The sequence below is a fragment of the Acomys russatus genome, chromosome 15 (assembly GCF_903995435.1).
Source record: "Acomys russatus chromosome 15, mAcoRus1.1, whole genome shotgun sequence".
Classification (NCBI taxonomy): Eukaryota; Metazoa; Chordata; class Mammalia; order Rodentia; family Muridae; genus Acomys; species Acomys russatus.
Window position 1 is genome coordinate 41,433,966 of NC_067151.1, and position 23,793 is coordinate 41,457,758.

The following is a 23,793-nucleotide window of genomic DNA, read 5'->3' on the forward strand; positions in this document are numbered from 1 at the left end:
GAACTGGTCGCTTTTTTCTAATGTCAACATAATACGCTAATGTCTGTAAAATGCTTTGTGTAAAATACCTATCTGAAGAATCATTATCCCTGTAATACTATTTTAAAAAGTTTGTTGAATCTTTGTATAAGATAAAGAAAAAGGTTTGATATGTTTCCTCTTACCAGTTCTTTAAAGTACAAAAAAAGTGACCCAGGGGTTTTCTAAGTGTCTATGTGGTCATTTCACACAAGTCTGCCAACAGGTGCTTGGGTCCTCACAGACTCACCTGCTTGTGTGGACACTCAACTTCCTGAAAGCAAGCTGTAATGCATGTTATCAAACACCAGGAGTCCTGACTGCCCACATTCTTGGGGGAAAAACATGTATGTATCTGTATCCTCTGAAATTTGGTGCAAGTGGAGGTAAATTACCCATGTTCCTCAGCTATCCATCCCTTTCTCTGTCCCATGGATTGTTTACCCAGTGGAATCATGCTGTTTTCTGGGTACCAGAGCTTCAAATGCAGCTGGGACCAAGATACAGTGTTTCTCTTCTGTTTTGAAATGAAGATCTGATGGCAACTGGAGGCTGCCTGGTTCTCTACAGGGCAGCATCATGGTGGAATTCCGTGGAAAACAGAGGATGCTCCACTGAAATCTCAGTGTGGCACTGGACTAGAGTGCCTCCCTCTGCAGGGGACTCTCAGTAGCTCAATGTCACTGTTACTTTTAGAGACTGCAATCCCAAAACAATGATAGTGGATGACCAATAAAAATCTGAATGTAAGCTCCTCTGAAAAATGGATACAAATACTGACTGTAGGTGAGTTTGCCACCATACAACTGTATAGTTTAAAGATGCTGCCTTTAGGAGACTGTATCTAAGACTGTATCTAAGAGATGCACCATAGCAACCACTTCTTTTTTTTTAAATAAAGGTTATCTTTAGGGTAAAGTATGTGAACTACATTCGTGTACATTTTTGTCTCATTTACAAGCGTATTTTCACCTCTAATTACTTGTTAGCAAGGTCCCCTTTAAACCATCAGAGACATGTCCAAGGTGAACACTATATCAAAAGGACTGGTTGTTTGCAGGTTTTGAATGTCTGGTTTCATTGACAGACAAATAAACCTTTCTGGATCTCCGCACAGGCAGCCTAGGAGCGCATCAGTGCTCACCAAGTTGGCTTCATGTTATTTCCTAGTTGGGCGAATGAGTATCTCTCCTGTGGATAAACTTCATGTCCCAAGGCAACACAGGCTTTTCAAGGAAGATGGTAAAATGACTTTCTAGTTTAAAGAAAACCCAAATTTTCTTTTCAAGCAGAAGCCTTTAAAAACATAGCTAATAGGTAATGACAGTACCTAGTGTCTGCTACTGGAATTTGGGATGAAAGTGGGTAATGACCCAGGCATTGATTTGTTGTCGTAGGGCTGTCTGAACCTAACACCTGCTCTTGCTTTGGTACACAATGCACATGGCCGGAGTCTGGTGTGAACTCATGAAAGCAATGCATAGAGGACTCTTTTCAACAGATTTACAGATCAAGTCCCAGGAGACTTGAATCCATACACGTCCTGGCAGGAAGTCATAGAGGAAGCCCCCTCAGCCACGGTGATGTCGCCTCCTTTAGCTGAGATCCACTCCTTGGAGAAACAGGCCAGGGAGTACCAAGAGAAGCATTTCTAGAAACTGCCTCAGACTTCCCTAATCAGTGGCTCAGAAAAGGGGCCAGTGTAGCAACACAGTGAAGCTAAGCTGCTCTTTGCTCTCGACTTTTATGAAAAGTTTTCAAATGATTTTCCAGCTCCAGGTTTTCACAACTTTCTTGATGGAGAAACTATCTTAATCCTGAAGTTCAGCACCAGTAAACAGATGCGCATTATTATCACTGCTGGACTGTTTGCTGCTAGGCAAGCTGGGTACCTTGAAGGAGAAAAGACTTCCGACAAGCTTCTAATTGTCTGTTTCAACATTTACCCGGAGCATCACCTGGAGCCCTTGGTGATGAAAGCCCAGGCTACCCAGAGGCATTCCCGCCACCATCTTTACAGTACAAGCGATCATGCCCAAAGTGCTCTTGAGCAGAATTTTAATCCCTTGAACTCCATATGTTTCATGACCTTGATTTTCGAATGCTCAAACAATGTGCTTGTCACCCATCCTTTAACAATGACATAAAGCTGAGCATGCTCAGGAGTGTGCCTAAACCTAAAGTGTTTTCAAATGTACCCCATCCCTGGTAAAAGCCCCATGTGTCCACCCAAGATTCCTCTCTTGTTTCAGCCTATGCCTCTCTCTTCACCCATTTCTTTCTCGGGAATGCCAGCTTTGGCTTTGCGTTCACCAAGATGTAAGCCACTGTGCGATTGCACTAGAAGGGCGTGGGGACCGGTGTTGACAGTGCCCTCTCAGTGACCACAATACTAAGTGCCTGCCAATGTTGTTAGGAGGCTTTACTTGTTGTTAAGAGCACCAATCTTTCTTGATTTTTACAGTGAATTTCACTTCAAGGAGCAAAATCAGCTCATATGGACTAGTTGGAGGAAGAATCGCCTTCTAAGGTTAAAAATAAGCTTTCTGCAAGTCAGGCTTGCGATGCGATGTACAGATGGGATGTATTTTCACCCAGTCAAGAAGTACTTCAAAGTAAACCAAAATAACACTGATGGGTTCTTACAAGCTCAGAAGTTCTTTGCAGAGCTCCAGAGATGGACCAGATTTTTAAAGATTTACTTAATATTATCTGTGCATATGCTTTTGGCCTCTGAGTAGTTTGCTCACAGGAAATGAATTCCAGTGATTCAAAATTTTAAAACATCCTTCACTAGGTTAAGTCCAATATTTTTGGTCTTGTATGTAAATATAATCAAATAGTGACAATAGGCCATGTTTGCTTACATGTACATGACTTGCAGTGATTGGCAACTTGGCCAACACAATAGCAAAAATGCTGCAACACAAAAAATGATCCAACCAAGCACCCCATTGGAGAGAGCCAACCCCTGTCACTATTAATTTTATCCTGCTATGCTTGCAGACAAGAGCCTAGTGCAACTGTCTTCTGAGGGGCTTCATCTAGCAGAGGATGCAAATAGATGCAGAGACCCACAGCAAAAAAAATAGGTAGAGCTCTGGGAGTTTTGTGGAAGAGTGGGAGGAAGGATTAAGGGAGCTAGAGGGGTCAAGGACACCACAAGAAGACCTACAGAGTCAACTAACCTGAGCTCATGGGAAATCACAGAGCCTGAACCACCAAAGAGCATACATGGGCTGGACCTAGGCCCCTACACATATGTAGCTGATGTGCACTTGTTCTTCAAGTTGGTCCCCTAACAACTGGAGAAAGGGCTCTCTATGAGTCTGTTGCCTGCCTTTGGATCCCTTTCCCCTAGCTGGGCTGCCTTATCTGGCCTCAGTGGGAGAGGATGTGCTTAGTCCTGCTGTGACTTGATGGGTGGGTTGGGACCCATGGGTGGGCCTCCAAAAGGGGAATGGGGAAAAGGGATGTGAAGGTGGGACTGTGAGGAGAGGAGGGAGGGGGTTGTGATCAGGCTGAAAAGTGATTAAAATAATAATGATCCAACTTCAGCAAGACCTGAGATTTGACAATTTTTTTTCCAGAGATGGTGTCAGATTTATATAGATCCACTTTTCCATTATTGTTGATTTCCACTGTGACCAAGGTCAGGGTTTAAAATGCTGTTGTGACCTTGAGTCATCTCATACTGATTTCTGCAGTTTTGTGACAAGATGTCTATTTTAAAAATCATTATTTATTATTGAAGTGCCAGGTTAAGTCACATGACATTGATGTTTTTGTAGATGAAATAGTTGAACATTTTGCATTTTCTGTCTTCCTCATATGAACCAACCTAATATCCAGAGTCTCATGAAGGTTGCCTCGTCCTGTTTTTACGCTGTGGACTTTAGTATCACTCCAAAATATTTTTTGTTCATTTTTGTTTCTTACTGATTGACTCTTTTATTAAATGTTTCAGAAAGTTTTGTTTGTTTTTGCTTATTTTCTTCTTTGTCTCTTTTATTATCTTGCATAATTTACTCAGAAAGGGCAGACATTTCATTTAGGCTAACACTGCACTTGACATTACCATCCTTTCTCAGCCCAGTTCCTCAGTAAGTTTTAAGGACGAAGAGGTAAATACTTTTGTGCCAAGTTAATTTATGAAACAAGAGAAAGCATGCCAGCCAGAGGACGGCTGGTGTCTACTGAATAACTCATTCAGTCTTTGCAATATCAGTAGCTTCTTAGCCCAAATATTTCATTGGTAGATGCATCACCAGGGAGTCCTATAAATATTCTATCCCTTACACATGTCCTTGTACAGGGATTTCCTAGGAAATTACAAAAATATGAAGGAATCCCAACATGTCAACTTAAAAAATACACACTCAGTTCCAAGTTATCCCTGGCCAGAAATATCACTATCAAAAGTAAATGCGCTTTTCCACCTTTTTTTTTTTTTCCCCTCCCAATAATGCATTCATTCAACATTTGGAAAAGAAAAGTCCAAGTCAGTTGGGTCTAAAGCTGATTTTTAACTCCTCAACTAATTCTTGTAACTGGGTGTTTGAAGTAATTCTGTAGGTTTTCTTACACATTGCAACATGATTAACACTCATGATAGAGCAAACCTTTTATATTTTTGGCCAGGTTTGAAACAAAGAAACACATACACACACACACACACACACACACACACACACACACACACACACACACACAGAGGCATGCATGCACATATGTGCAGCTTACTCTAGTAAGTGAAATGTGTTTAACTCTCTTTGGTATAAATACCCTTTATGGCACTCTAAAATTCACTTATCTTTTGCATTAACCTCTTGACCCCACTAATAGATTATTAGCAAAAGAACAATTAAGAAGAGGTCACCCAACTTGAACTTTACTAAGTTAGGTATCCCCACAGCCTGTATACTTTGCTATATAAAGCATAGTATAGATAGTATACTTCACTATATAAAACAGTTGAATGTGGGAACTGGAGAGATGGCTTAGAGGTTAAGAGCACTGACTGCTCTTCCAGAAGTCCCAAGTTCAATTCCCAGCAAACACATAGTGGCTTACAACCATCTATAATGTGATCTGATGCTCTCTGCTGGCATGCAGGTTTACATGCAGGCAGAGCACTATATACATAACAAGCAAATAAATAAAAAGTCATATTCTTAAAGAAAAAAAAAACAGTTGAATGTATGCAACACCACTTTCATTTTTACCATTAGAAAAGAAATTTAGGGGGGTGCTGATCAGACTGCTACAGATACTGAAAGTGCCAGCCTCTGCACAGATACATAACAACTAATTACATTTGTCACACTTGGACCTCCTTTCTTTGGCTTAGCAGAATAAATTCTTTCTTCCTGCTGGAAGTGGGATAGAGGATGGGAAGCAGAGTGTGTACAAGTGGACCCTCCAGGGATCTCTGCCTTTCTGCTCTTTCTTTCTGGGGGCTGATCTCCCTGGCTTCTTCCTGGGGGAAGACGGCATGCCAAGACCTCAATTTCATTAAAGAGAAGGTGTCTTTTGTCTGTGGATTGCTCAAAGAGCCCCACAGTCTCTTTGATACACACAGGCCAGTTCCACCTCCAATCTGCCCTGGGGGTGTTGCATTTGTGTCTTGAACATTCCCAGAGTCAGGGCACATGACATGGCATGTAAGAGTATCAGGAGATTTGTTGGTTGACATAAATAACATTTAAGAGATTAAAATAATGCCAAGACTCTGTGATAACCAAAATGTCAAAATCGTAATTAGAGAAAGCTTCAATATGCTCAGTGATTATTTTGTGGGACTAAGGGTCCTTTACAATGTGGCAAGACGCTGTGACTGATCCTGTCATGACTTCAGTCTGACTACGTCTTTGTGCCACTTTACACCATATTCCTGTGAGTGGTCTAGCCCCTGGGGGGTCTGTCTTTACTTTGTCCTTCATTGTCTCTGTGCCCCTCACTTTTGCTGGCTTGTCATCTGCACCACCACATTCCCCTTGTACTCTGAATTCTTAGAAATCAGAGACTGTGTTGGGTACTGAGATCTTGAGCCCCTTAGTGGCCAAAGCAGAACACAGCAATGGAAGAAGAGGATATCCTCCCAGTCAGAGCAATGCATAGCCTCCCTGTTTGAGTACTTGGCTGGAAGCAGTTTCTGGATGCCCTTACCCTAAAGCCTGCTTCCAGGCCACTGTTTTTCCCCTTTTGTATGTTGGGAGTAAGGAACCCGTTAGCAAAATCAAGAGACTTAGAAGCATCCAAAGGATAAAAACCAAGAATGTTTCAATTTTACTCAGAGAAGGCACAAAGATGCTAGAAGATGTTTTCAGGTGATCTATTTTTCAAAAGGTGCACCAAAAGGTACGAGTACTTAGGTGTTTTTTTTAGAGTTTTGTGGTCTTCATTGACATCTGAAAGTTCTCGAGTGTGGCAAGTTCAAAGCGCTTACCTTCAATGGTGCACTGGTCTGGGATTGGGATCTTTCTTGTGATTTCCACAGCATAAGCCTTCACTTCGCTGAGGTTTTCCTTTAAATGCAAGTAGAGCTTATCTTGGTATTCTGCAGGCCTTGTGGCTGTCTCTGGAATTTCTTCCTGCATGCTTTCTTTAACACTTTCAGGCACAGTCTCTGGTTCTATATGTACAATAGTCGGGTGTGAAGCTGAGGTGTTTCTCAGCTGTGATCCATGCATGTCTATCTTAAGGGGCAACTTGCCGATTCCGTGGCTAAGTGGGTCTATTTCAGAAAGAGAGATGCTGGCATGCATCCCTGCCCGCTCATCCACTTCACCACCTTCTGCACTCACAATGTTTGAGAACACTGTATTCAAAGCCAAACTTCGGGACCTATAGTGAAAGGTTAGAAGACTTAAAGATGCTCTCATTCCCTGGCAAGAAAACACAGCCCCACTAGGACAACAACGCACTTCCCCCAACATGAGACACTATTAATGGACTGGGGAAAATGAGGACCACCGAAGTGTGTGATGAATAGCACTCTGTGGATACAGGGCTGGGATACAGGTTCAATGGCATAGTGCACGCTCCATATGCATGAGGCCCTGGGCTTTATCCTCAGCCTCACAAAGAAAAAAGAAAGAAGGGACTATCTAGGTGCGTTCTAATGAAGATTTAAATCAATTTCATAGCGAAGTTGACTGTAAAATGGTAGACATACGAGTTTTTGGGTTTTTTTTTTCTAGCTTTTGTCTCTGATCATTCACCAGAGTGAAGAGACGTAACTGATGGCCAGTCTCACAAATTAGCATTGTTTTCAAAAGGCATTTTAAAGCTAAAGCCAGATGCTTGCCTTCCGCTTACATCCACTAAGTCAGCAGTTCCCAACCTGTGGCTTGTGACACCTTCAGGGGTCGAATACCAGATATTTACTTTAGGATTCATAACAGTTACAAAACTATGAAGTAGCAATGAAATAACTTTATGTTTGGGGGTCACCACGACATGACGAACTGTATTAAAGGGTCACAGTGTTAGGACAGTTGAGAACCACTGTCCTGAATAAATAGAAGGGATACCTGAATAATGAGAGCACTATGGGTAATATTGAATTCATTAAAGAATAGAACTTTGGGTAGCTACAGGTAAAACAAAACAAAACATAAAACACCCCTACAGTACTGTGGCAACAGAAGCAATAGCAAATACAACCCCATACTTCAAAACGATGACTGAACAAAAGTTATACCTGCTAAATCCAATGTTTCTTCGTTCTTCCTTAGAGCTGTGGTCTAAGCTGTATCTCCGCGCAGAGCCAGGGGTAGTGCTCTCAGCACTTATTTTCTCTTCAAAGGCTTGGATTTTAACTTGGAGTTTTTCCTGGTCTTCACTTTCAGGCTCTGTGGTCTTGGCTTCTCCCAGTTTCTCAGGAAAGCCAACTTCAGTGTTGATTTTTCTCCTAAGAGAACAGAGACGAGGGCATGAGCTTCTTGTCATCCACACCCTTTGCAACAGAGAGACTTTACTCCACCTCCCTTTACCTGGAAATGAAACTCAGCTGGATAATTTTCTCACTGGTTGTATGGCAACCCTTTACTGACTGTTGTAGACAGGCCTTTGATATTGCTTCTACTGCTGGCTGGTTGTGCCGTTAGAAACGTTAGAAACATTGGCGATCAAGCCAACGCTGCATTGGAAATTCTTTCCAGGGACTTGGGGAATAAAAGCAGGTCGACCTCACATTCTTTTTTTAAAAAAACTTTTCAAAAGTAAGGCAGTAAGTAATTCACACCACACATCTCATAGAACATTTACGTGTACTGATATATGTGTTGGTAGAAGTTGTTGATGGTTTCTGCAAACTCATGGCTTTGTTAATTTTAGACAAGTCACCGTAAGTCTTTCCTGTTCAAAGTTAAGTGTGTCTTCTCAATTTTAGGATATGGGAAAAATTAGTTTTTTAAAAAACTGGTGTTTTATGTGTATTTTTATGTGTATATGTGTGTGTATGCCATGTGTGCTGGAAGACGGCGGAGGCCAGAAAAGGGAGCAAGATCCATCATTGTTGAAGATACAAGTGGATGTGAGCTGCCCAAAATGAATGCTGGGAAACAAATTCAGGTCCTTTGAAGAAAAGTAACAAGAACCATTAACTGCTGAGACATTTCTCTAAATATGTTTTAAAAGAATTTATCAAACATTTTGTGGGTCATTAAAATGTGGTATTATTTGAGGACCCCTGAGAACCAAGAATCTTCTAGGCAGGGTTAAGAACCATATGGGACTAGCTCTGACAGTGGCTGAAACGTGAGTGCCTAGGCACAGACAATGATTCTTGTTGACTAAAGGACCCCTATGAATTACTATTAAATGCCATTCTTCATATGGCAAGAATGGAGATTTACAGATGTCTTCTTTTCCTGCTCATATAAAGAGCAGAAATCCAGCCTTAATTGTTCCATGCATCACACATACACACACACACCTTTTATACACTTATAATTTTAGGACTGTATAATGCTTGTGAGAAATTATATGCTTTCAGAAGAAAAGAATCAGACACTGACATTGGCTCAGACCTGACAGGATGCATTCCTCGCAGCATACTGGACATTGACATCCTGTTTGGAGAAAGTGGTTGAAAAGAAAGAAGGGGGTATATAGAAATGTACATGGAAGATAGAACAAAAAGTAGATTAGCAAATCTACTCCTCAACTTAAAGCCTCAATTGTCACTCAAAAGATATTTTTAACTAACTGATACAGAATTTTATATATAGATGCAAAATAAGTTCCAGATACAGTGGCATAGAATTAAAATGTAAGATTATTCTTCACACACACACACACACACACACACACACACACACACACACACGAGTTATTGTTTCCATATAACTCAATTATAATACAAGGTTTACTTCCAATGCTTTGAAAGTGCTATAGCAAGCTGTTTAGGAGAAATGAGTTATATAAATTAAATGTTAGTAGATTAAATCATGGTCATCTTAATTGCTAGTCTACTTTTGTCACAAGAATATACATCTTAGATACAGCAAGTAGATATGATTCTATAGAAAGACAAAGTCTTCAAAAACCCCAGAGACATGCAGAATATGGCATTTAAAATGTTTTTATTACTTTAAAGATTCACTGACAATGAGACAGGTTAACTCCTGGCAATACCCAGCCTACCTCAAAGAGGATGATGAACATCAAAGAACCTTCTTATGGAGATGGCTTCAAATGTGACAAACTAACCACTGGACAAAAGACCCTCATTTCTACCACAGACAGGATTCTGCCTAAAAAAAAGGCAAGCTTGGATGCAGGCAGAGTTGACAGCCAAACTCTGCCAAGACAGGGTAAACAAGTCCTCAATAGTTCCTGCCTCACAAATATGTCTGTCAGATATATTGAGCCAGAAGGCTGAAGAAGATGCTCCAATGTTATAGGTTTTGGTGACTATTCAGGTAGCAAATTGTCTGTGTCATCTTTTCATTTGGAAAGCTACCAAACTGCACTCCCGGCATACTCGGGGAGTTGAAGACCAGGTAGCTTAGTTTTACAATGAAGCTTAATTGTTTAGGGGTTAAGATGTTTTTAGGTGTTCTAAGTTGATAATGGCAATACGTAATGGAGATTGATTTACAGTCAGACATTTAGATGCACCAAGATAGGAAAGATGTTTTCTTCAAGGCTGTCTAATACAAATAACCAAAACACTAAGAATGTAACATTTATATGATTCCTGATTGTGTCACAGTTCTTCTTGCCATAGGTAATCTATTGTATATATGTGTAATAACATAAATGTATATGTACCAAAATTTTTAAAAAAGGAAGGAAAAAATAACTGCAGATGAGCCATGGTGGTGGGAGTTGGACAGATCCTTGACACTCTCTGAGCTGGACGATGATGACAGGAGGCAGAATGTGTTTCTCTTCTCTGTATCCTAATATTAAGCTGCCATAGGGTACTTTAATTTGTTAAAAACAGCTTACTTATTTTATATGTATGTGTTTGTTCCTGAGTGTGTATATTTGTATCACAGCAGGAGCCCACCTCAGTCAGAAGCAGGCATTGGATCCCTTGGTACTAGAGTTACAGGCTGTTGTGAGTCACTATGTAGGTGCTGGGGGCTGAATTTGTGACATTTGCCAGAACAGTAAATTCTCTTGAGCACTGGGGCATCTCTCCAGCTTGAGTATACTCACCAAGGTAAAAAGGAGCCGTTTGTAATCTCCACACTTCTGACATAAAATCTGTATCTTTGTCTCATACAAAATAGTTCTCCATCACCAGCTGGGTGGCCCACGGTTCTATACAATTCCAACATTAGCTATGTGGAGTTAGCACTGATCTGCACACATTTCCATGCTTTGATGATTAGTTTCAAGTATGGGCTCCCAGGCCAATAACACTGTGACTAACTTGAGAATGGAGTCAGAGGATTTCCACATACACACCTCTTCTCCAAGGTTCAATAATTCACTAAAGAGACTTTACACTCAAGAGACTCTAAAAGGCTCAAGACTTTTAGCTACAAGTTTCCTTAGATGCCCACTGACCCTGTAGGTTAGGGTTGCCAGTAAAATACAAAACATCAGGTCAGAGAAGAATTTCAGATAAACACCAAATATTTTAAAGGTGTATTTATTATTCAAATATGGATTACATGGAATATCCATATATTATAAAATTAAAGTAATATATTTTTAATGCGTTATGCCACATTTATTTATATATACATGTATTTTATTAATTATTGGTACTCATTTATTTTTTAGTGCATTATTACTAAAATGTCTTCATTAGGCTGATTATACTAAAAACCCTACATTTTAAAAAATCTGATATTCAGCTAGATGCCTCGTACTTTCTAACAAATTATACCCAGCTACCCAGCCACCTGGCAACACCGCTTTGCTCCCTCATGTGTTCACATGCAGGGCATGCGTAGCAACCTGGAAGGTTTGTAGAGTAAGAGAACTGGGAAGGCTGGGGTCTGAATTCTGGCCGCCCATATCACCTCAGGTCTACCAGACACCCATGTGACACTGGCAGCTCCTTGTGACTCATCCCAAGTGGAGGGAAGCATAGTGCGATCTGTTAAGTGGGATGTGTGACAAGTAGCTGAGAGGAAGAGTATGAACAAAAGTCCCCCACCTCTGCCATCTTTTCACCTTGTCACCCAGCTCAGAGGGAGCACAGCAAGGACTTTGGGAGGGAGCGAGTGGGAGTCAGGGATGGATAATAAAAATCTCTGACTGAGGAAATGGTCTCCATGCATGAGGCTGATGAATGTTGCCAGTGGCACAGCTGTGTGGCCACACAGACTTTTCACTACTCACAATTTTCCTTGTTTTGGACTTTTCAGACTTGGAGTGCACGTGAGTTAAGGAACGGGGAGGGTGGGGGTGGGGTGGGGGTGGGGGGCCGTGAATGGTCATGATTCTACTGAAGCCTTAAGATGGGTTAAAGAGACCTTTTTGTCACTGGCTACCACTCCACTAGACATGCCCACTCTCACCAGGGAACCAGGCAGGTTTTGATTCTAGTAGGGTAGAAGGCCAGAAAACAGTAGCTAGAAGGATTGGGCTTAAGGTATCATCCCTTACTTAAAAACAAAGCCCTTTTCCACATAAGCAGGCACCCCTGCCTTCCTTCAAGAACAGAAAATACACAAACATGAATGGGAGGGGGGCTGGCAGGCCTCCAGTGCTGTGGGTGTTTTTCTGGGATGGGGGCATATGGGCTGGTCTCTTGCAGGGGCGGTCCACTGTTTCTTTTCCATTTGTCGTTCAACCCCAGAGGCAATTTACAGAATGCTTTGCCAGCGTTCTGGAGTCTCTTAAATATTAACTTGGCCTTAACTCAACAAGGCACATTACAAGGGGCTCAGATGATTCAGACTGAACAGTTTCTGGTCTCTGCTGCCAAAGTAAAGTCTTTAGAAGTAGATCTAGGGATACCCTGGGGTAGGCCTAATTGCCTCCCTTGTGTGCAGGCTGGGACTCTCCTAAGAAACAAGTAGGCCCTCAGGCAGCGTGGCTGTGTTCTCTCTGAGCTGGGTGATGAGACAATAGCTGGTAGGGGTGGAGAGATTGGCCAGTTCTGTTCCTGGCCCCTTGAATCAAAGACAAATAATATTAGTTCATGTTTGATGATCTTGGCTTTCAAGCCGACGTCTAGGATACATGCTCCTGCACAGTTAAGCTTATGAAGGAAGAAGGAGAAGCCAATGGGCTAAATCCACACCAGAGTCCTACCTTCAGGGGCTGCTCATCTTATACTCTTCAGCAGTTTCTTGGGTCATCACCAGTCATCAAAAGGGTGACAGAGACAATCCCGGGGCCCACAGTCTCCATTGCCTATTTAGGGACTTCAGTGCCTACCGCTGCTAGCGTATGAAAAGGCAGAGATGCCTCTGGGTCCTGGGAACTCTGTTCTTCTTTTGAGCTGTTGTTCTGTGGGTTTAATTGGAGCTATGCAAAGGGCCCAGTTATGTGGGGATTAGAGTGCGGTTGTGTCCACAGTACAGATTCACTGAAAAGAAATGCTGCCACAGTTGATCTGATTTGCATTAGATTTTTACAAGAGATTTCAGGAGAGGGCACTGCAGAAGCATGGAATGATCAGGGCCTTATGAGAGAAAGGCCTAAGGGTGTGCTGCCAACTTCCCACTTACTAATTAATGATGTGCTAAGTCCCTTTCTGACTCCAAGGCAAATTTTGTTCAATAAAAATAAGATTAATGACTTTGTGTCACTAGGCAGTTAAAAATGTTATATATAGGAGAGGAAGGAAGGAGGGTGGAGATCAGGTGGGGGAGAGTGTGCTTGGGAAGTGAGAAGGCTAGGGGAGAGAAGGGAAACAGACTAGGGGAGCATCTCAAACCTAGAGCTCATCAAATTTGGCTCATTAAATCTGTGTCCCCATGTCTGTTTTATGAGCACTGGGCCTGCAGGTTGCGTGCTGGGGATCTGAGCTCACGTCCTCACACTTGTGAGGTGAACACTTTACTCACAGAGCTATCTCCCCAGCCCCATCAAGGTCATCTTTGCAAAGTCTACTTGTCATATTTCATCTGAATTTTTGTGTTGGCTGTTTTTGTTTTCTGTTTCCTTTCTTTCTTTCTTTCTTTCTTTCTTTCTTTCTTTCTTTCTTTCTTTCTTGTCAGCTTGACACAAACTAGAGGCATCTAGAAAGACAGAGCCTCAGTTGAGAAAATGTCTTCATCATCTTGACCTGTAGGCAAGTCTGTGGTGCGTTTTCTTGATCAGTGATGGATGTGGAGGACTCAGCACACTGTGGCCAGGGCCAATCCTAGTGTGCTGGTCCTGGGCTATATAAGAAAGCAAGCTGAGCAAGCCATGGGGAGCAAGCAGTAAGCAGCATCCCTCCATCCTCTCTGCATCAGTTCCTGCTTCCAGGTCCCTGCCCTGCCCTGACTTCCCTTCATGTGAGCTGTAACATGAAATATGCCCCCACCTCTGTGTTGTTTTGGTCATGGTGTTTATCACAGCCATAGAGGGCAAACTAACAGTTTTCTTGCAGTGTATCTTGGAACATTTATATACTGCAGTTAGTTGGGCATAGTGGTTCACAGGTTTGGCCCCAGCATGTGGGAGGCAGAGGCCATCTGATTTTGGAGTTGGAGGTCAGCCTGGTTGACATAGTGAGACTCCATTTGAATAGATAGTTAGATAGATATAAATAAATATTCCAAGAGCATCTGTGAAGTGCTTGCATTACTTTATTAGGACCACATAAAGTATGCTTCAAATTCATTTGATAAGAAATATTATAATCTTGTACAATAGGAGATCCTCTGGAGGAATCTCCATACCTGATCTCAAGCTGTACTATGGAGCAACAGTAATTAAAACAGCATGATACTGGCATAGTAAAGGCTGGTTGATCAATGGAATCGAATCAACAACCCAGAAATAAATCCACACACATATGGACACTTGATTTTTGACAAATAATCCAAATCTATTCAATAGAAAAAAAGAATAGCATCTTCAACAAATGGTGTTGGCCTAACTGGATGTCTACTTGTAGAAAGATGCAAGTAGATTCATATTTATCACCATGCACAGAACTCAAGTCCAAGTGGATTAAAGATCTCAACAAAAAACCAGAGACACTAAATCTGTTAGAAGAAAAAGTGAGGAAGATCCTGGAACTCATTGGCACAGAAGACAACTTCCTGAACAGAACACCAACAGCCAAGGCCTTATGGCCAACAATTAATAAATGGGATCTCATGAGGGTGAGAAGCTTCTCTAAGGCAGGAGACACTGTCAAGAGAACAAAGCGACAGCCTACAGACTGGGAAAAGATCTTCACCAACCCTACATTTGGCAAAAGACTAATATCCAAAATATATAAAGAACTCAAGAAATTAAACACCACCAAACCAAATAACCCAATTAAGAAATGGGGCTCAGCATCCTACCAAAAGCAATCTACAGACTCAATGCAATCCCTATCAAAATACCTACACAATTTTTTAAAGACATTGAAAGCTCAATTCTGAACTTCACATGGAAAAACAAAAAACCCAGAATAGCTAAAGCAATCTTGTACAATAAAAGGTGCTCCAGAGGAATCTCCATACCTGATCTCAAACTGTACTATAAAGCAATAGTAATTAAAACAGCTTGGTACAGCAACAGGCTGGTTGATCAGTGGAATCGAATTGAAGACCCAGATATGAATCCACACACATATGGTCACTTGATTTTCGACAAAGAAGCCAAATCCATTCAATAGAAAAAGGATAGCATCTTCAACAAATGGTGCTGGTCTAACTGGAGGTCTATGTGTAAAAAGATGCAACTGGACCCATATTTGTCACCTTGCACAAAACTCAAATCCAAGTAGATTAAAGACCTCAATATAAAACCAGAGACACTAAGTCACTTAGAGGAAAAAGTGGGGAAGAGCCTGGAACATATTGGCACAGGAGACAACTTCCTGAACAGAATACCAACAGCCCAACTTAATAAATGGGACCTCATGAGGCTGAGAAGCTTCTGTAAGGCAGGAGACACTGTCAGTAGAACAAAGCGACAGCCTACAGACTGGGAAAAGATCTTCACCAACCCTACATCTGACGAAGGTCTAATATCCAAAATATATAAAGAACTCAAGAAGCTAAACACCACCAAACCAAATAACCCAATTAAGAAATGGGGCTTGGAACTTAACAGAGAATTCTCAACAGAGGAATATCAAACGGCTGAGAAACACTTAAAGAAATGCTCAACCTCCTTAGTCATCAGGAAAATGCAAATCAAAACAACTCTGAGATTCCATCTTACACCCATCAGAATGACTAAGATCAAAAACTCAAGCAACACCACATGCTGGCGAGGATGTGGGGAGAGAGGAACACTCTTTCATTGCTGGTGGGAATGCAAACTAGTACAGCCACTTTGGAAATCTATCTGGTGCTATTTCAGAAAAATGGGAATAGAGTTTCCTCAAGACCCAGCCATTCCACTCCTTGGAATATACCCAGAAGATGCTCCAGCACACAACAAGAAAATTTGCTCAACCATGTTCATAGCAGCCTTATTCATAATAGCCAGATCATGGAAACAGCCTAAATATCCCTCAGTAGAAGAATGGATAAAGAAACTGTGGTACATATACACTATGGAATACTACTCAGCTATTAAAAACAAGGAATTCCTGAAATTTGTGGGTAAATGGATTGAGCTAGAAATTATCATAATGAATGAGTTAACCCAGAAGCAGAAAGACTCAAATGGTATATACTCACTTATATCTGCACGCTAGCCCAAGGGGCATGTCCCACGAAAGCCTTCACTTACCAGGAAACTGGGACAGAGGGGAGGACATCCTATTGGTACTCTAGATGAGAGAAGCATGGGAGAATGGCAAAGTAGAAGGATCCAGAGGGTCCTAGAAACCTACAAGTAGAACATTATGATAGGCAGATTTGGGCCCAGGGGTCCCGCTCAAACTAAGGCACCAGCCAAGGACAATACAGGCAGTAAACTTTAAACCCCTACCCAGATCTAGCCAATGGTCAGATCAGTCTTCACACTTGAGTGGAGAGTGGGATATGACTTTCTCACGTATTCTGGTGCCTCACATTTGACCATGTCCCCTGGAGGGGGAAACCTGGTGGCACTCAGAGGAAGGACAGCAGGTTACCGAGAAGAGACTTGATACCCTATGAGCATATACAGGAGGAGGTAATCCCCCTCAGGAACAGTCATAGGGGAGGGGAATAAGGGGAAAAGGGGAGGGAGGGAAGAATGGGAGGACACAAGGGATGGGATAACCATTGAGATGTAACAAGAATAAATCAAAAAAAAAAAAAAAAAAAAAAGAAATGGGGCTCAGAACTAAACAGAGAATTCTCAACAGAGGAATGTCAAATGACTGAGAACCACTTAAAGAAATGCTCAGTGTCTTTAGTCATCTGAGAAATACAAATCAAAATCACTCTGAGATTTTGTATTACACCTATAGAATGGCTAAGATAAAAAACTCAAGTGACAGCACATGTAGAGAAAGAGGAATACTCCTTCATTGCTGGTGGGAATGCCAACTTGTACAACCACTTTGGAAATCAATCTGGTCTGTGTGTGTGTGTGTGACCTTTTACCCACTAAGTCTTTTTTTCTTGGAGTCCCAGAGGAAAGTCTGGGGAGTAAAACATTGGACACTAAGCATCACTCTCAGATTAGTATACATAGCATTAAGAGACTTTTCAAGGTCCTTGGGACAAACAACTGCTTGCTGTTTCTATTTTCAGGTAATGGATAAACTAAGCTTGCAGTGTCTATTGGCCGTGTGCTTGGCTGCTGAAATACATATTACTGCAAGTGTGCCAGGTTCTGTTTTTCCATTTCTGTAATCATTTTGCTGGGATCTGATAAGAAAGAGATTGCAGGTGAGCACTTATCTGTGGGTCACCTTCCCAGCAGCTTTGAGGAACCTAAAGTCACCTACCTAATGCTCGCCTGGCACACACTGAACGTTAATAATTAACACTTGCTGTGGGCTTTCTATGCGGAGGCAATTGATGTTCTACAGTCACAGTACACTTGTGACCTTTTAGCTTCAGTGTTGTTTTATGAGGGTCCAGTTACCTGCTACATAAAATGGAAAATTCCAGAAACAAACAATAATTGAGTATTAAACTGGGCATCAGTCTGAGTAGTAGGATGGATCTTTATAGCATCTCGTTCTGTTTCACCCAGGACAAGTGTTATCTTTTTGCCCAGAATATCATGACTATATAGTACATACTCCCCCTCCCCCCAATAGGTATCCTAACAATTCTTGTAGTATTAAAATGCTTGTATTTAAGTAACTTTTTAAAAAACTTAATAAAGTACAAGAGTAGTAATTTGGCAATTTGCATAAGTCAGAGACATGTTAGCAATTTGGGCTCATTGTAATGCGCTTCCTTTAGTGAAAAGGCATAAGAAAGTACAATAAGATGTGTGAGGGTGAAAAACCATATAATGCTATATCGTCATAATTGTTCTCTTTTATTAAGTCATTTATTGTTACTATTCTCTTTCTGTGGCTAATTACTAAGATAAATTTTATTATAGATATATAAATGTTAGACACACAAGTACTAGACATTAGATTTGTGGACTATCTTCGATTTTAGGCGTGTGGGTCTTAGAACACGACCAGCGCTGATAGCAGGGGAATCTGCCGTGCAGGATTGCCTCTTATACAAATGAGTGAGGGAGACTCTATCAGTGGCTCCATTTGTAGAGGAGGGAGCAACTCAGAGACATGGACTTGGTCAGCTCAGCACCAAGCAGAAGCGTTGGCTTCCGAAGAGAGCTCACTCAGTTTCCCCTGCCTCCCAAACACACGGCCTGTCAGGAGGTGTTCGCTTTGGGCTGTGTTTCAACAGATCCCAGGAATAAGGGATACGTCTTATGAGACTGGAGATGGCATGCTGACTGAGAATGGCTGACTGTAATATCTCTGAGCCATATGCTCCCAAAACAGAGTGCTACAAAGTCACTGAGAAGCCCTCACACTGATTGGGAAGATAAGTGTTTGCCCTTCTTTTAGCCCCAACTGAAAACGATGTTCACGACTCAGAAAACACCACGCAAATGGTAACTTTAAAATTCAAACATAAGTGGATGGAGAAAAGGGACAAGGACGGCTTCCTGAAGCAGAACGTCACGCAGTTAAGCGACGAGGGTCTGCTGAGACCCTGCAGAACTGCCACCTCCCATTGGTAAGGGGGTCTCCCTCACACCTCCCACAAGGGTCCTTTTTCTCCTCCATGTGAGAACCTGGGTGTTCTCTGCCTTGTTTGAAACAGAACACCAGCCCATAGGCACTTCACGAAAGCCTACATTTTGGTGTGTTCTGTAACTAGAATATTGCTGTGTTCTTATGACCTGGCCAAACTGCAGCTGCAGCTGCATTGCTCACACTTCAGCCAGGGACACCACCACTTCCCGCGCCACCTCCCCACCCACTTTGTCCACACCCTGTAGAGCCATCCCTGCTGGGGTCTCATACTCACTGGCCTTACTCCACTGTCTCCAAAGCTGATATTGATGTCTCCCACCCATGATTCTTGTTAATAAATGAATTCCTGAAATACCTTTAAAGACCTTTCCTTAGCCCTAAGTACTGGTTAAGGAGGGATGACCAATGAGGAAAAAGAATAACAGATGAGACATAAACAGTACCACATGTGAGCTGCAACCTACTTGGTAAGGAGCAGGACAAAACCTGAAGCTATTAATTCCTATGTATAGAGGGGTCACAGCAGCCACACAACCGACACAAGGGCCGTTAGGATTTCCTTTTGATACAGGACATGTCTAGATGGAAAACAGACACGATTTTCTTACTGAAACTCCTGTTTCATCTCTAGATGTTACCCTAGTGGAGTAGAAGTACTTTCAACTTTTCCTAAGCAGGGGCAGTACTGTCCGGAATGTCACATGGTTTCAATCATGTCCTGAAACCACCTGTGTGCGTTCCTTGAGCCAATAGATGGTTTCAAGAAGTCAGTCTTCCCCCCCCCAAAAGAAGTCAGTCTTCCCTGTTGTGTAAACATGTCTTGCCTTTAAAAAGTGAAGTGTTTTTTTTTTTTTTAAACGAGCACTTTGTAGACTATATTTCTGTTGAATACCAGTGCTCTAGTTTGGAGACAAATAGGCCACAAAGAGATACCTAGTGATTCAGGAGCTGGAGGGATGGTGAGGGATGTAAGCAATAGAAGATCAGAGGAGAGTAGGATCATGGGAAAGAAGGGTGGCAGGACCTCACAGAGGAGTGGTACAAACCACAGCTGTAGAGAATAGCAGCCTTTCATGGGAAGAGAGGAACGAAGAAGGTATTCTAGGGTGTGACGGAAATAGTAATCAGAACTGGTCTGAATTTTGGTAGGGAATATGCAGAAGTCACCTGGACAATTATATATTTATATAAGCAGTGTTTATACTGTATCTCTTACCCACACTGAAATCTGCAGCCCCACTGGATGAGACTAAAGGAAGAAATGAAAGGAAGCTTCGTGAGTTACTGCCTGGCATTTACATGGAAGTTACCTCAGGCCCACATGGGGAGTAGAATTAGAGTAGAGGCTTGGATTTTGTGCTAGACTATTGATTTATTTTTATTTATGTGCATGCATGTGAGCCTGTGTGAGTTTATGTGCACCATGTGCATGAAGGAGTACATGGAGACCTGGGTTGGATCTCCTGGAATAGGAGGTACAGAAGGCTAGAGACGCCGCATTGGTGCTGGGCACTGAGCCCAGGCCCTCTGAAAGAGCAATAAATACTCTTTGCCACTGATCCATCTCTCCAGCTCCCCTCTCTTCTAGGCGAATTTGTTCTATTATGCTTCATATGAAGTCCCTGTAATTCTAAGGCACAAAAATATCTTATTGTGAAAATGAAATAAAATAGGCTGGAGAGATGGCTCATCAGTTACTGGATGCTCTTCTAGACAGCCCTAGGCACATATTCATCCAACGCTGTCTTCTGGCCTCCGTGGGCACTGTGTGCCTATAATGCACAGACATACATGCAGACACCCAAAATAAAAAATAATATGAGGAAAAGATTAAATAACATTGGTAGGAGTTGGTTTAGGCTTGGTTAGACCCATTGGCAGCATCCTTGGCAAAGATGTAGATGAGTTGGTGGTCCTTTGCTCTCTGCCATGTCTGTCCTGGAGTCAGTGAAGAATCTTCATTCTAAGTTATTGCTCCATGGCTCGGGGAAAGATGTGCCACAGCAAGGATAGGTGGAGCCCCATGATGCCAAGATATGAGCTCTGGTTGCCAACCCTTGTAAAACTTCGTCTTAGTATGCTGCTTGGCTGCATATTGGGACAAGACGTGAAATCAAGCTCCTGGTTTCATTGTAGCCCATCTCGTACCGCCACTCCAAGGAGGGCCATATTCATTTGTACTTAATCTCAGTCTCTTTCCCCTCCAATTTTCCCACAGGCTATGGTATTGTTTCATTTAACCCACTGTGTCATCTCTTTCCATCTGTCTTAATTATTCTTCACAATGCTGTAACTAAATTCCTGACAGTATCAACTTAAGTACAGAAGGATTCATGTGGGCTCACAGTTAGAGGCTACACTACAGTCTATTGTAGTGGACGGATCACAGAAGCAGGAGCATGAGGCAACTGGTCACACGCCACTAACCACCAGGAGGCTGAGAGGGGTGGATGCTGGGCTCTGCTTCTTTTCTCCCTTTTCACTCAGTCTAGTCATGGAATGTTAGCACGTACATTCAAGATATATTTTCACTCCTCCATTAAGCCTTTCTGGAAACACCAAATAGACAGACTGTTAGGGACATTTCCACGGTGAGTCCAAATCCAGTCAAGCTGACAACGAAGATAACCAGCAAAACCCCTCACCCCTTGTCAGATCCACTCAAACACATCAGTCCATCATAACATGCCCCCAATACTGCCAAAGTCTCATGTTCATATCATAGTGTAAAATATATTTAGGGAATCTTTAAAACTCTGCAAAAAATTTTTAAAACAGTTTTAATATCCCAAAGTTTTGAAGTCCCTTTTAAGGCCTAGGGGAAAGTTTTAGCTTGACCTCTTATAAAATAAAATAAAAAAAAATTAAAATGTGATATACAATGACATAAGGTAAATATTTCCATTCCCAAAATGAATAACAGGAGAACAGCAATGATACATCAGTCCACAGCAAGACTAAATCTCAACAGGGATAATATCAAATGTTGCAAATATCAAATGTCTGGCACTTGGGGCTTATGATGGAATCATGTGGGCAGCCACAGTCCTCTGCTGTGCTTCCTGTGGTACACACAGCCTCTCTCTTGTGCTAGTTCTGTTTCACATTTGCAGCTTTCCTTACTAGATGTGAACACCATCCTGCCATCTCAGCATCCTGTGGTTTTCACTGGAGCTTAGACCATACCTTTCCAGCTTCATTCCTAAGGCTTCAATGAAGAGAATAGAGCCCTGCCACAGCCTGCCTGGCTTCAGCCACTTTCTGACATTTTGAAACATTGCCTCCATGACCCCCTTCTCTCTTGAAATCTTCAAGCCTACAAAGCCAATGCAATATGGATGATGCTACCAGGTTATGTTGCCAGTCTAAGATCTAGCTTGGCACTTAGATCAGAGCTTCAGTAGCCTTTGTGTGCCTTCAAAGCCAACCCTAAGAAAAAATTTCCTTAGGTGATCACTTAAGGATCCAAGTTCAGGCTCTGCTCTTTCAGTTGTGTTTGCCTGGTCATACTCAAGAACCTTCCGTGAATAAGGGCTTGCTCTTGGCCCCTTCTCTATTTTCCAGAACAAAGTCAGGGGTTCTCTCTCAATGCTAAACTCTTTAGCAATTATAGTTAAGTTATTTGTACCCTCCTTATTTTTAAAATCAAAATTCTTTAATGCTTCTTTCCTTGTCAAACTTTTCTCACTTACTTGTTGATTTCTCTCAGTGTACCCAAGACAAGAGTAGTGAGCAGTAGCCATGATAAAGCTTTCCTGTCTTGAAATTTTCTCCACCAAAAGAAAATTGTTCATGACTTCTGAATTTTGCCTCACTTAGGTTCTCATGACATGATATGAACAGAATAAAGCCACATTATCTGCTAACATATGACATGATTGGCCTCTAGCTCGGTTCTCAGCAGAACCTCTGTCTTCTTTGAATCCTCTGCAATCCTCATGGCATTCTAATCTCTCAAATCCCAACAAGAATGTCCCACTAAGCTCTGCTTACAGAAAAACAAACAAAAAACAAAAACAAAACCAAAACAAAACAAAAAACAGAATTCTTAGGCTTCTCTTGTCTATAGCTTAAAACCCTTCCACATTCCTCCCACAAACCCATCCCCAAAGCCTATGGGCCACAGTAAAGTTCGTCACAGCAATAGCCTCAGTCCCGGGTACCAATTTTCAGCATCAGTTACTTATCTCATTGATGTGACAAATGCAGTCTAAGGCAGGAAGGATTTATTTTGGCCCAGAAACAGCTCACTGTGGTGGGACTGTCATGGGAGAGGACCATGAGACAGGGAGTCACTCTGCATTTGTAGAGGAGTCAGCTGAACACTGCTTACTAGGTCAATTTCTCTTTTTCAGTCCAGAACTCTAGCTCTCGGGATGGTGCATGCATCATTCACAGAGTGTTTCTTTCAGTCAAACTTTTCTTTTAAGCAACCTCATGGACTTACCCAGATGTGTGTTTGCATAGTGACTTAAAATCCAGTCAAGCTGACCCCCAAAATTTACCATCATGCCATCATGCATCTTATGCCTACCCAACTGGTTTCCAACTATAGTTTTCTTTTCATTCTCATTTTTAATCTCAAGGCATGCTTCTGTAAAACCAAGGAGGGACACAAAATTTCTACTGCCACCATTGCCACTAAAGCAATGGTGAGCAACTACCCACTCAACTAGGCAAGAGGCTCAGGGAATCATTTTGTCATGAACTTTTTATTCAAATACCGCCACCTCCCATGACTCCAATGGCTTTGGCTGGGCTCCAAAAGTCACATCTAAGAGAACAGTTAGTCTACTTTCCTGGGCTGGACACTGTGTTCCTACTTTTTCTTTTTCTGCTCCTCAATATCACCATCCTCTACGTTCTCTTTCATCTTCTCTCCTATTTACTTCCCTATCCCTCTTTCTATAATTTTTATTCCTCAAAGTTTCCATTTCCAGCTGGAGCCTGAGTCTGTCTTCCTGCTAAGAACACATATGAAAAATTGCTCCTTTTTGCTGGTGCTGGATCAGATGGGCCTCTCTGGTGCCACA

General features: G+C 41.9%; 1 protein-coding gene across 1 annotated transcript in view; it reads right to left on the minus strand.

The window, feature by feature from the left end:
* The window catches only part of Veph1 (ventricular zone expressed PH domain containing 1), a 205,494-nt gene that overhangs the window by 84,851 nt on the left and 96,850 nt on the right, over window positions 1–23,793 (minus strand). The window contains exons 7-8 of the mRNA XM_051157270.1: window positions 7,724–7,933; window positions 6,467–6,864 (exon numbers count right to left, since the gene is read on the minus strand). Coding sequence (XP_051013227.1) covers window positions 6,467–6,864; window positions 7,724–7,933 — 608 coding nt within the window. The remainder of the gene's footprint in view (window positions 1–6,466; window positions 6,865–7,723; window positions 7,934–23,793) is intronic.